The 14,439-nt window shown below is 42.9% G+C and overlaps 2 protein-coding genes across 2 annotated transcripts; both read right to left on the bottom strand.

Moving 5' to 3' along the window:
• Nucleotides 1-420: 420 nt before the first annotated feature.
• LOC125528450 (putative F-box/kelch-repeat protein At1g13200) lies at nucleotides 421-3,642 on the bottom strand. The gene is made up of 2 exons (XM_087530843.1): nucleotides 3,496-3,642; nucleotides 421-2,928 (listed from the first exon to the last, which is right to left on the bottom strand). Exon 2 carries the CDS (start codon nucleotides 2,911-2,913, stop codon nucleotides 1,843-1,845), a length of 1,071 nt encoding a protein of 356 aa, XP_087386969.1. The 5' UTR covers nucleotides 2,914-2,928; nucleotides 3,496-3,642; the 3' UTR covers nucleotides 421-1,842.
• Nucleotides 3,643-6,806: 3,164 nt separating this feature from the next.
• LOC125538569 (disease resistance protein Pik-2-like) lies at nucleotides 6,807-13,282 on the bottom strand. The gene is made up of 3 exons (XM_048701836.2): nucleotides 12,174-13,282; nucleotides 10,280-10,981; nucleotides 6,807-8,914 (listed from the first exon to the last, which is right to left on the bottom strand). The coding sequence occupies exons 1-3, from the start codon at nucleotides 13,230-13,232 to the stop codon at nucleotides 7,007-7,009; spliced, it is 3,669 nt and encodes a 1,222-aa protein (XP_048557793.2). The 5' UTR covers nucleotides 13,233-13,282; the 3' UTR covers nucleotides 6,807-7,006.
• Nucleotides 13,283-14,439: the final 1,157 nt, after the last annotated feature.

Raw genomic sequence — 14,439 nt, 5'->3', positions numbered from 1 at the left:
CGGCACTAAAGGGCCCAGGTGAACCGGGACTAATGCCTTAGCCGCACGAACCGGGATAAATGCTCACGTTAGTCCCGGTTCTTGACTGAACCGGGACTAATGTGAAAACTGCCCCGTGACCAAAGTCCTGTTTTCTACTAGTGACGTTTTGGTAAACAAGAACAAATCTGAAAGTCCTTGTTGATTTTGAATTGCTAATGATGTAGCAGGTGCCGTTAACAAAAGAGGTGACCCGTGATTGGCATGAGCTTGCTAGTAGTGGTTGCGGGCAAGGTAGCCAACCGTGGTGACCGGTGAATCTTCCTCAATACTACCACAACATCATTGGGAGGGCGTGCCGCTTCCTGTGTATGGTAGGTTCCCAATCTCCATGATTTTGGTTTAAGCTTCTGTTATAAAACATGTAAACGATGAACATCATTACCGCCTAGCCAGTGGTGTTACTTCCAATGGTATAAGATTGTTTTACTTAAGAAACTATTGAGAAAATTCCTGAAAAAGTTGCATATACCTACAGACAATTATGCAAGCACGATCAGAACATATTATGGACATGAATGGATGCTTCGTATCAAAAGCCAGATCCGCATAAATCTTTGCCATCGCCTTCTCGGTCAGACGGATTTGAAGCACAAAGCCTGATCTATTGATCATCAATTTGTCACTGAAACATCAGATGGATATATTTGCAAGCTACAAACAGGAAAGTGCATTATTCAATCGATGAGACGTTCAAGGAGAGTATAGAAGAAACATAACTACAGCGCGTAGAACAGTGCAAGCAATTACCATGATCATTGTGTCGTTAAGAGTGGTTCTGAACATGTGACCATCTAGCTAAGCACACAACAGAGTAGACAAAAATATTGGCCGCTTTGAACACCAACTTGATGCGTACCCAAATAAACTGGAAATTAATCCAATCATCACGATCTCGTCATGTCCCTACCACAACACCCACATGCATGAGAATTGGGACAATTTAGTTCCAACATGAAAACTTGTATGCAGAAATCTCTAAAACGTTCAGACGCCCAAGTAAACTGTGGTTGACAAATTTCATTAATCAATGCATTCAACATTTTTATCCTCGTCATAGATCTACCAACTAATAATTTCTAAGCCCAAATGTTACAGACCTTTCCAAACTACTACTCTTTACAGACTAATTTCCCATAAATCATTCTGTGTCGTGTTACCAAACTAATACTCTTTTCAAATGAATGGAGCATGAACAACCAAAAAGAAATTCATCGCCTCAAGATAGCACTTTGGCTGAGCTTCTCTTACCCCAGGTATAACATTAACCAACTTCAAAGCTAGAACCGCCACAATACATGTGGCAGGTATAATATCGACGAGATTTGAAGTACTCCGGGTGATAGAAGATATCCACAACAGTGACCTTTGGTCTATTCACCATATTCTACTGTTTAATGCATTACAGAACAAAATTTCCAGTCAAAAATCAATCTGAGCAGCTAGTTGCACAAAAGCTTAGACCTTATGTCTGTCTGATTTAGTGGCATGCATTAGCCATGATAGATCGCATGGCTAGCTATCTATTGGTTTATTATGCACTTGAACAAGGCTCTCTTCAAATAAACTGAATGTTGAACCAGGCCTGTTATGTGTGTGTGTCTCGGTGATGGAAAGGATGGTCTCTAGAGCTTGGCACCTAGGGTCATAGGTGTGAAGCTTCTGCTCAAACTGGCCGGGGAACTTGTAATTGCTAGAAGCAATGACTATCTTCTTCCCTGAACTGCAGCCGCCAATGAGTCCAACAACCCTCACAGCCATCGCATCAAGCAAATATATTCCCACGTGCCCGAACAAATGAATTCAATGATACAGTGACCATTCACCAGGGCTATAATCCACCAGCTTCCAGATCTCCAAAGTGTCATCACGAGGGATTGTGTTGCGAAGGTCACGGACCATGCACAGGCGGTCATCCATCACAACCAGGTGTTCTTTTTCAGACCCGTAGCGCAGGTCCACTTCTGATGTCCAGAAGGGTGGTGGTGATCGGACACATCCGAAGGTCTCGTCCGTCAAGGAAAATGTTAGGATGGGAGCTCTTGTCCTTGTGGCGATAAGGGAAGGACCGATGAACCAGTGTAGTAATCCGTTGGCAAACACCGGTGGCACTTTGTGCGTCGCCGCATGTATAGCTGCAGAAATTGCATACCTGGACAACCTGAAAGGTACTCCTCCACCGGCAGCCGGCCTCCAGCAAGCAGCTCCAGGCGTGTACACTTCACACTTGTTCCTCTCCTTGTCACCGCAACCCCCAGTGATCAACCTCACCACCTTGTACTCCCTAGTCCGGGCATCAAATCCCAGCCCGGTAGCGGAACGATATGTTGGAGAACCATGAGGCGGCAGACGTGTGATTGCCCGTGTAGCCGCATTGCAAACATAGTAAGCTGGCACGGCATCATCATATAGAAGGGTGAGTCCATGGCCTGTCGAGGGCGTCACTATTCCCATGGAATTGCGGCGTGCGGTGTCAACTGTGAAGAGTAAGTCATCTCTGGAGCCTGACGGCGAGCATGAGTACATTGCAGTGGAGTTCAATCCTGTTGTGGGCGAGACAAGCATGAGTAGCTTTGGTGCTGGTCTCACCACCTTGGAGATGGCCATGTGGTGGCTGCAAAAATCCTCGGAGGAGAATAGTGCAGCCCAAGCGCGGCAGACGGCCCGGAAGCGGAGAATGGATTTGACAGGGAGCCGAAGCAGCACCTCCAACATCATTTCATCAGGAAGCAACCGTGCACAAAGAGATAGTAGAAGGGCCTTCTTCCTCTTGTTGTTGCTTGGGAACACCTGAGCTCCTGTGATCATCGCAGCCTCGGCACTCTTCCTTCTGCTGCTATCCATCATGTCACCCCCAATTTCAGTCGTGGCCATTTAACCTGTCATAATCTAGTAAAATACAGTAAGATGGTCTGCAGTGAAATCAACACAACATATGGGGATAATTTGGGTGTTAGTATTGTGAACCTCGATGCATACTTTTCTATAAATTTGAATAGATTTGGGTCCGAGGTAACCCAGTTTCTTTTCTGTTTGAATAGTGCACTTGCTGCTGTCAGAACTCCCTCCGTTCCAAATTACTCGTTGCTGAAATGGATGTATCTAGAACTAAAATACATCTAGATACATCCATGCGTGCGACAAGTAATTCGGAACAGAGGAAGTACCTGAGAAGAAATAGACACCGAAACACATGGCACCTTTGGACAGTAGCACATACAGTACTATTTTGATTTGAAACGAGCCAGCAAGATCAACCCAATAAATTTTCGCCTCATACTTACTGCTGTTAGTAGTAGTTGCTACTGCATTAGCGTGGGTAATTAAGAGTTGTCGAAATAATTGATTATGGCAGAAGGAAAGACAATAGCGCAGCGAGATCTGGTTGTCAACAAAGGGGAAAAAAACGATGGCAGAAAGAGATCCATGCGACGGTGCAAGCTATAGCTTCCTTACCAAGAATCCGTCGGCTAGAGGGGGCAGAGGGCGGCGACGAACAGCAACGGGAGAACCGGAGAAGCGAACCCGCTGGACCGGCGACGCAGGCGGAGACGGCGGCTCGGCGAACACTCGGGAATTATTACCGAACAGAACAGAGGAAACCGGTGCGACTTCTTTTTCCCCGGGACAGGGCCCTAATTAGTTGGGCCACAGCGCAGAGCTGCGAGAGGATGTGTCGGCCCACTTCGGCCTTTTGGCCTTTTGGGCTCGAAGATGTTGTAGAGAGATTTGAGCAATTCCCAAGCTAGAGAGCATCTCCAGCGGCTTTCCCTAAAAAAAAAAACTCCAGCGGCTAAAACAGATAAGGCACAAGTTTTCTCCAAGGTACAGAACAATATTCACACCGATGAGTATGCAGACTCATGGCTCAGGACCCTCTGCTGCACAACATATGTTGCCATTCAAACGCACGCACTGTTATTTATTTAGGGATCTATATAGTACTAGCTGTCAATTCAGCCCAATATAAATCAGAAAAACATAGAGTAATTTCTCCTGTCTCTGTGTGCTTTGAAGTGAGTACTGTACATGTATGAACTTTTTACAATTTTGTGAATTTTTTTCAAATCCCATGAACTTTTTCAAAAACATGAAACTTTTTCAAATCCACAAATATTTTTTTTGCATGTATGAGGATTTTTCATATTCACATTTTTTTTCAAACCCCACAAACATTTTTGAACTCGTAACTACTTCGAGGTCACAATTTTTTCCAAATTTCATGAACTTTTAGCGTTGAACTTATTTCAAACTTCATGAATATTTTTTCAAATTTAATGAACCTTTTCAAAATCTACAACTTTTTCAAATCTGTGAACTTTGTTCAAATTAGTGAACTTTTTTAAATGCCATGATCTTCTTCAAAATCTGTTAACTTTTTTCAAACTTGTGAATTATTTTTAAAATTCATCAACTTTTCTGAAATCAGTTAACCTTTTCAATTTCATGAACTTTTTTCGAATTCATGATCTTTTTCTAATCCGTGAATTGTTTTTCAAACCCGTAGACATTTTTCAAATTCACGAACTTTTTCTATTTCATGATCTTTTCTCAAATCCGTGAATGTTTTTTTAATTCCGTGATTTTTTAATTCGTGTCTTTTTCAAATTGATGTATTAATTTCAAATTTGCGAACTTTATTTCTTGACAGCGATCAACGAAAGAAGATCCTGATCGACCAGACGACCGAGCGAAAGAAACGGTCAACCTGACTGAACAAAAGAAACACTAAACGGCGGTGAAGGAAAAACCTATCCATTGCAGCCCAAGTTTATTTTACGGCCCAATTCAATCGCCCTCGGCCCACGGATGTAGGACTTTCTCCTATGCGGCACTGGCCCTGTCTCTCTCTTTTTTTTTTTTTTTTTTTTTTGCGGCGCTGGCCCTTACCATACCTGAACATGTCGCCGCTGGGAGTGCGCCGGCGGCAGCCAACGGAGAGGAGTGGAAGAGCGCGGCGGCGGCGGCGGTGATGTGGGGCACGAGGGCCGCGAGTTCGTCGCGGCTTTGCCTCATCGGAGCGGAGGGCATACTGCGGCGGGCGATCCGTACAGTCTACAGTGAGTTCATAATTACGCCACCTGGTTCAGTAATTTTGGTGATTTGCACTGTCGCGATCGATGTACCTCGAGGCGTGGAGTTTTTGATCCTGATTTGGGTAACTTGATCGTTCGTGCTGGACTTAACGGGGATGTCATTCCTTCTTAATTAACTTCTGATCTTCAACAGGCCATTACTGGAACTCTGACCTGCACAAGCTTTCAGTGGCCTGACAGCATCAAATCTGAACTACTATGCGTTAGCAGAAGAAGAAAAGAAACTTGGTGTATGCCACCAAATCATCAGCAAAGAAACAATTGGAACGGGGTGCGGTGACCATAGGATTGTAGTAAATCAGTCACGCTGTTTCTTTTTTGGGTAAGTAGCTCACTGGCCACCTGGATCTTCTCCTCTACATTATCTGACCTGATTGCCCGCACATGTAAAAACATAGCTCTGTTCCAATCAAGTGGCGACGTACATTCCAGACAGCATGTACTGTCAAGCACTAGCTTCAGATGCCCATATTCAGAAAAAGAGCGGTGTTTTTAGTAACAGTTCGGACAGATTTTGAGCTACATTCACGAAGACATTGATTCCTTTTTCAAGCTACCAGTTCTATCAAGTCAGTAACTGATATCGTAAAGAAGACTGATTCTTAACCTTCAGGGGAAGCTTTTGAGTTATCAGATACCACTTAGAAAATGGTCAGGCTGTTCTCTTTGGAAATTTTGGAATGCAATGATGCTGGAATACGTACAGAATACTATCTTCAAAATGCAGACAAAAAAGGACATTCAGGTTTACCAATGCTTTGTTCTATTACAATCACCATATATTGCCAAGCACTAGCACCAATGTTTGTTTTCAGAAAACCAAAGTGATGTTTCTAGTAACAGATATGCAGCAGAATTTGAGAAAAATTCAGGTATGGCCTTAATATTAAGGTCATGTAACTGATATGGTTCCTATATCAAGCGATCACATTTCTATCAAGTCAGTACATGGTCTTGAAATCCAGGAGTCTGCCCAGCTGATTTCAATTGATGCTATGACTTTTGGGAAGTTTTCTGGGCTGGATAATGCCGTGGACATGTTGGGGGTGCAATTGTAGGTGTTGGCACACAATAAAGAACATAAAAGTCGAAATCCTTGGATAGAATTCCAAATGATGTTCAAGAAGTTCAATCAGGTACTAACCACATCCTTATTTTCAATCGTATTGTCGTCAATGGCACTGAAATTCTGCAATGAGTCCTCCTGTAGATTCAGAGTGGATTCAGGCTGTAGCGATTACCTTGTTTGCAGAGTATTTTTGCGATTTCTTATATGGAAAGTGAACTGGCTAGTATTACACAAGCTTAGGGAAATGCACAAGTCCCCGTTGCTTCTATTGCTGCACTGAATAAGTAGACTTCAGAGAGAAGAAAATAGGAACTAATAGCTGTTCTGCAAACAAAGGAGTTACAAGATCCAATTGCATCAATGTGTGGTTGCAAAGCAAAAAAAAGAAAACTTATTTGAGCAACTTTTCCTATGATGAATTTAGCTGTAGACAGTATTTCAGCATAACTAATGTAATCAGTACAAGGAGAGTATAAAGTAATAGACTTGAGAGACAAAACAGAGAGAAGAATAAAACATCATTCCAGACCTAACAGAAGGGAATGGAAATATCATGTTATGTTATTACAATGCTTATTACAAAGGAAATAAACTGTTCCATCTCATCTGGATAGATACCGACTGGATGCCCCTACTCAATTCCATAGTAGGCCATCAGTTTTCATAGTACAGTTCATTGAACACGGTTCACCCCCATCTAGGAAATCAATAAAATGAACACATAATCCAGACATGCGAACAGGAAGAGCCAAACAGGGAGACACCAATACTAGCTTCCAGTGGATGCAATCTGGAGCTCCGCTCAGTGCCTCTTCAAAATGGGTCGATTTGGATTATCGCCAAGCTCAGTCCGCAAATGTTCCACAAAGACCTTACCATACTCAACATAACTATCACCAACTTTGTCAGACCCAAGATGAACTTCCATGAGGCTTGGTAGAGCTGGTAGGCCAGAAAACAACTTGATGTCAGATGTGCCAGAAAACTGCAGCAGCTCAAGCTTAGGGGTTGCTCCTTGTTCAAACTCCACTGATTTGAGCTTACTGAGGGATTCCAGCTCCAGCACCACCAAACTCGAGAATGCCTCCAGATGAAAATTGACACGGACCTCTTCACCCTTGAACGCCTCATTACACAAACACAGGATGGTCAGGTTTGGTATTTTCCCAAGGGCTTGTATGGCGGCTTTGGAGTCCAGTATCCTAGTGCTCCGTAGCTTCAGCTTCACGATATTTTTGAGCCCTGCGATCCATTCCGGCAATTTGGGCAGGTTGCCGTACAGCTTGAGACTTTGCATGTTTTTTGGTGGCGAGGACATCTCGTCCAAACAATCACACAGACCTTGCTCCCCCTCCGCCCGTATGGACAAAGACTCTAGGTGGCCTAGACTAGCAATTGCTGAACAGAACTCTTCACCGTTTTTCTTGTCGATGCCAGTAACTCCCAACTTGCGCAACCTGTTGAGCTTTCTTATGTCCTGTAGCATCACTTTTCCCCGTGCAATGTTCACAACACCTAATGTATGTAGGGCTTTCAATTTATTCATCCCTCTTGGTAGTAAAACACCATACCGATCCAGGTGCATTGCAGCAACTGGGAGTAGTCCGCGGCAAAAGAAAGTGCATATGTCACAGCGGTTCATCCCATCGATACTGGAACCCTGAGGGGCACACCAATATATGCAAAGCATCACCGAAAGAACAGGCAAAAGACATGCCGCTGGTATACCCCCCCTAAAATCATTCTCGTCCATCGGTTTCCTACCAGCACGAAGACAGTTTAGCTTCTGAAGATTGATTATGCTCTTTGGCAACTTGATTATTCTTGTACCCCTGATATCTAGTGTCTCAAGCTGTCTTAGATTACCCACTGAATCTGGCAGGTGAGAAATACCGTCACATCCTCTTAGAGAGAGGTACTTCAGGTGAATAAGCTTCCCGATATGCTCAAGGTGATGATCAACTACACCAAAGGCATCTTCCATGTCTAGCACCCGTAGCAACCTCATCTTATCAGAAATGAAAAACGTTCTCCATTGTCCAAAAACTGTTACCGAACGTACTCGGGATAAGTCCACTATGTTCTCAAATTCACTCTCATCTCCCTCCCAGTTGCTGTTTATAGCAAGGTGGCGGATTGTACCCTGGTTGTTTAAGCTGCAACCTTCCTCCAATCTGAAAACAAGTTTTTCTTCTGTGGAATTTGAGATGCTAATTTCTCGGATGAGATCATGAACTTGGCAGGAGTCAACTCCTTTCCTATTGTGAATCGACTGTTGGAACGGCAGAATCATGCTCCTGCTTATGAGGTCCATGAAGTAGTTATCTGCTATTTCCTCTGCGGACTTGCCACGGAACTCCCTTGAGTAACCCTCTGCTGTCCATCGACGCACCAAACGTCTCCGACTTGCCTTGTGGTCTTCAGGAAAGATAGACAGATACAAGAAACAAACCTTCAAATGATAGGGTAAACCATCATAACTTTTATTAAGGACTATTATTATTGTCTCAAGCTCTGGATTCATCTCCAACTCAGCACTAATATGCCTATTCAGTTTCATCCACTCTAGTGCGACTTTTGGTTGGTTTGCCAAGAACCCACCTATGGTAACTATTGCAAGGGGAAGTCCACTGCACTTCTTTAGGATCAGATCTGCTTGCTCAACCAACTCAGGGTATTGCTCATCCAAATCTGTATCCCTGCCAAATACCTGAAATTGGTATAACATGTGTTTCTTAGCATCCACGTATATATCAAATAAGATACAATTCGATTCCAGTGATTCTTTCACTAAAAGCATGGAATTTTACGCCTTAGAAAACCTTTTGGAGAGCTAGTTTGAACATATCCTGAAAGCCAAAATAACTTTTTAAGGAAAGGAATCACTGCGATGACAATGGCCGGGGGGGGGGGGGGGGGGGGGATAGCAGTATGATTTTAATAAATGTTTGATTTCCTCAAAAATACCTATGAGGAGATCCCTATATGATTTTGTAGCTATTCATTTGTCCTATGATTATATAAAAAAACCAGTATGATTCAGATCCTATAAATTACCAAAAAATTTTTAATCTTAAATAGGGCATAAGATTTCCAGAAGTTGACATTTGTTTGATGAGAAACAAATATAAATGCTGTTTGAAAAAATGGCAAAGATATTAGAACATTAATTTGAATGAGTTGGTACTCCCTCCGTTCCATAATGTAGTGCATATAGATTTTTTGAGAAGTCAAACTTCACAAACTTTGACCAAGTTTTGGAAGAAAAACATTTACATATAGAGTGCCAAGCATATATCATTAGATTTATTATAAGATATAGTTTCATATTTTATATATTTAGCGTTGTAGATATAAATAATTTTCTCTATAAACTTGGTCACAGTTTGCAAATTTCAAATTTTCAAAAAATCTATACGCACTACATTATGGAACATAGGGAGTATAAGCTAGAGTCCATTTTGGGCATGTTATAAAGAAATGGAATCCTAAAATGATACTCAATGTGAAAATAAATCACTAAATGGCTTGTTTTAACATAATCTTGTGACTTAGTATTCGATGCAGCAAGTCAGAGAATATGAATTCTTAACTGTTGGTTCAAAAAAGGAAAAACAGAGTGTACAAAGCCAAAAAAGAGATGAAGATAGAAGAGCTCATGTTCCAAACGAAAATGGAAACTTGAAAAGGATCATTGTGCTTCTCAAAGAAGAGGAGCAATGGGATTGACTCAGAGAAAGATTTCTTCGTATTATTAGGTGTTACTTCACATCCATAGCCTAAATACATATTGTCTCTACACTATAACATTGGCCAAAGTACTATTGTATCTCTTAGCTGTGATGGCACCAATGCATGTTGACAAGATAAATAAGTAATCGAATGCCTAATTATTTTGGAAATATTCAATAAAATATCTCAGCCTGAAACCTCAATTAATCCACACATCGAGAAGCAGAAAAGTGAAGGGTATATTTATTGGTTCCACCGTGTGATAGCTGCTGCATGTCGCTACATCCTACGAAAGAATGTCTTTTAACCAAACAAACAGAGTACAACAATAAACTCTCGATACCTTTTCCATGAAGAGGCCACGTGCATACTTGGGTTGCAGACTTTCAAGTTTGTACATGTTATGTTGTTTTTCTGAACAATGCTTAGCAATTTTCTTTACCCTTGTGGTGACTATTATTCTGCTTGCTGTTTCTGTTGCTGGAAAATGTTGCTTTATAGCATCCCATTCTGTAGAGGACAATATATCATCAAGCACAATCAGGTACTTCTTTCCTTTCAAATCATGCAATGGCTGTTTGCCCTTTTTTACACCTCCTTCCTTTTCAGGAACTTCTGCACCTTCTCCCTTATTTTCAGGAACTTCTGCACCTTCTCCCTTTTTTTCAGATTCGTTTTCATGTATTTGCATATCCAAGCTCTGGAGGAGATCATCAGGATTGAAAGGACGCATGAGTGTGACACATGCACGCTTGTCAAACTTGCCTATGAGCTCTTCGCTTTGGTAGACATCTCTTACAAGTGCAGTTTTCCCAAGGCCACCCATTCCAAACACAGAGATCACCTCAAGTTGTTGCTTATCTTCATTGGTAATTAGTTTGATGATATCAGCCTTTTCTTTATTTCTTCCAATGAGCTGAGATTCCTTAAAAACGGACACCTTTGTCTCTGTGCGAGTGATGGTCTTGATCTCTGCAGAACTGTTACTACCAAATGCATTGGAACTGGATCCTGCTTCCATTGAATATATTCCATCTTGACAGCCCTGACACAATAATCAAGTTAATTAGGATGCAATATAAAGTAAATTAAATGAAGTATGTAGTCAAAACGAATATACTACCTATAGTGCATATCCGCACCAGTTTATCAGTTATCACAGTCGTTCGTTTCTAGTAGTTCTCCCAAGTACAATGGGTATGATGTACAATACGATACAGCATGTAGACATTTAAAATTGTATTCAATAATTTATGATATTTCCAGAGTTATAAAAAGGCAAGGCTTATGGTAAAAAAAATTGCAAGTTAGCATGCATATATTTTGTAATATACATTTACTCTGTTTGTCTTTCTAATAATTTGCTGAGCAGCCCACATTATGATGACGGATTCTACTATACTGCGCTTATGCTTACATCTGGTCTTAGTAACATCTAATCATCAATATGGTCCGTCACTAGGATGGGCCAGAAGGCTTTGGAGTTTGGACCAGGTACTAATCTTATTTTCCTTTTTTTTTTTGCTTATATCTCCTTCATTTGTATATAGTAAACATATCGAAGGGATGGCCACATGTCTTTGTACATGGGGAAATAACAGAATTTTGCCTGCAGAAAAATACTAACCTAGCCCTGCTCTGTTTGTCTGAAGTAGATCTCATGCATACTTCAAAATGATATGGTATTGTTCACAGTTGACACAACTTAAAATGATTTCCACAGCATCGAAGAAACACAAATATGTTGATTGTGTGATATACAGGTCTGGGACATGCTAATTTAGTTGAGTCCAAAAAAAGACTAGTTTAATTAATAATCCAGTCTAAATCTAAATGAAATATGGAAGGTACTTTGTTTATTTTTTAAAGCACCAAGTACAAACTGCAGATGTGCATACACACATATGAATTTACACCTACGTATGAGCATCACCAATAACATAGGTGTGACCTACCAATACAAGAGAATCCTACTTTAATGAGACGTCCAAAGAGCTAAACCAAGGGTTTGAATCCTGGTGAAGGAGTACAAATGTATAACCCACTCTCACAAACCATTCAAGCACAACCTGAGTTTCAATGACTAATGGCACTTGGCAAACTCATGATTTGTCTTCCATGTTGTGTTATTTTACCCGATGACATAAGTCCGCATGGAATTTAGTTAACTCAGAAGTTCAACAAGAAGAACAATAAATGTAGAATCACTGGAAATAACTTTATGATTAGAATATTACCTTTTCATAGAAAGCATAAAGAATACTATTATCAACACACAATTCCTTGTGCTCTGGTGCTACATCCTCTGGCCCTACGCATAAACTTGCTACTTCAATTTTCTGTGTGGATACTATAATCCGGCTTCCTTTATTGTTTGGAAAGTATGTCCTAATGTGATTCCACTCTTCAGTGTTGGATAAATCATCAAGTACAATTAGGCAATTTCTCTCATTCATATATTTCTTGAACTCATCAACCAAACAATTTTCCTTCATCATTCCCATCTTCCTCAGAACTTTGCCCTCTATAATTGCATATTTTCTTTCCCTGGCACCTTGAAGATAATTGGCATAAAATTGCCTCACAATGCTCAGCAGAAACTTTGTTGGATTGAATGGACCCTTCAACTTGATCCAGGCGCAGCAGTCAAACTTGTTGTGTTTCTTCAGGTCTTGGTAGGCCCTTCTGAGGATGGACGTCTCCCCGGAATCATCATTATTTGCCCACACGGCGACAACTCTAAGGCAATCAGCCTTGTCATCGATCAATCGAATGAGATCCCTTTTTGCTTTGTCTCTCTGCCAATTTGCTTCATCGGTGTGAGACATCCTTGTACTATTGGTGCCACTGCCAACCTGCTCACAGTTGAAGGTAGGCTTGGAGTCAGAACCCTTGATGAGGTTGTAGCGCAGGTTTCTCTGGCTCACATCCTCAACCCTTGCTCTCAACTCCTTCATCTGCTTGCCTAAACGGTGCCGGACTCGCAACTTGCGAGGGATGTGCCACGGCCACCATGTTGGCTTTCCTAAACGACCTGCGAAATCTTGGAGGCAGTCTTCAACGTCGTAAGACAGGTCGCGGACTTGCTTCACCCAGATTTTGGTAACTCTGTTGTCATCTGGCTCTCCATGCGCGGCCATAAGAAAGGCCTGCATCATCTCAAGCTCCTCTGTGATGAAGGTCTGGTCCCGCCGGACACCCAGCTGCAAGGCCACCTCCTCCGCCACAGCGGATTTGGCGTAGCTAATCGCTCCATTCACCGCAGACTTTCCCACGCTCAGCACCGTGGCCTCCATGGCTTACCCCCTCTCTTCTGTGTTCGTGTGGGTTTATTTGTGGCCGCCAATGCAAGACTAGCTAGCACTGAGGAGGGGATGTGCTAAAATAAGCTAATGCAAGACAGAACAAAGGTAAAGCCAAACCAAAGTTTGTGGGGAAGAACACTGTCTTTATTAAATGTTGGACGGCCCCTCGATTAGAGTGGAAACAGCTGTGCATGTAAATGTGCACATGAGGGCTTTGTCGAGAACTGAGCGAAGCATGCGAGTTCAATTCTCCAAGCACGGGCCTCTTTTTTTCTGGGGAACCCAAGCACCGGCCTCTTACTTTTGAAATGATCTACTCACGAGAGAGTATAGTACCTGGTTGACGGTCCGGACGCACTTTTTCTCGTAAATCAAAGATAAATATGAAAGGCTTTATGGGCTTCCGAATAGCTTTCACACCCGTGTCTGACCGCTCTTGCCTAAAAAAAGTCCCACCCATCTCTCCCGCGCTTTCCATCAAACGCCCGCGCCGCTTGCCGCGCTGCATTCATCTCGGCCCAGAGCATACATTGGCCGGCATTGATGCCCGCAACTTGACTGGACGGAAGGGCGCGCAGACGGACGCAATCTCTCACTGCTGGCATTGAACCGGCACGTCGGCCAAGAGAGCGTCGCCCGCTGCTTGCCCGGCTGAACACCCCTCCCCGCTGTATCCAAATGGCCGCAGACTACCCGCCTTCCTCCATTAAAACTCACGTGTGTGCCATGAAGCCTACTCCGACCACACGTCTGTTCACGAGTCGTCCGTCATCAAACACACTTTGGCCGTCTCCTTGCTATTTATACGATGGCAGACGTCGGGCAAAAAATCACACCACTCCGCTCCCATCTCCTCATTGCACACCATTTCTCCACAATCTCCATGGCATCCGACAAGCAGGAAGCCGAGTTCTCCGGCATAAAAGCTGGTTGGGTGGCCCATCAAGCCCGTCGAAATACGAGCTAGGCAACTCTCTGCTCCACCTCCCTGATAGTTCAGGCCACTGCAGGCCATCTTGCGGAGGCAGAAGCTCCAAACCGATGCATCGTTCAGCAACTCACCGCTCCAAGCCAGCTCACCGAGGAGTGGCTAGTTGCTCCAGGCCGGCACGCGGGGGACCACGGCGGCACAAGCATCGTGGCTGCCATGGGCGACGTCGTGTCGTACCGCTGCGACCGCGCCATCCGCGTGCCGGCC

Source organism: Triticum urartu, chromosome 1A (genome assembly GCF_056163025.1).
Source record: "Triticum urartu cultivar PI428250 chromosome 1A, HENAU_Tu73, whole genome shotgun sequence".
NCBI classification, from domain to species: domain Eukaryota; kingdom Viridiplantae; phylum Streptophyta; class Magnoliopsida; order Poales; family Poaceae; genus Triticum; species Triticum urartu.
Note: the sequence above shows the minus strand (reverse complement) of the source record. Positions and strands in the feature narration are given on the sequence as shown.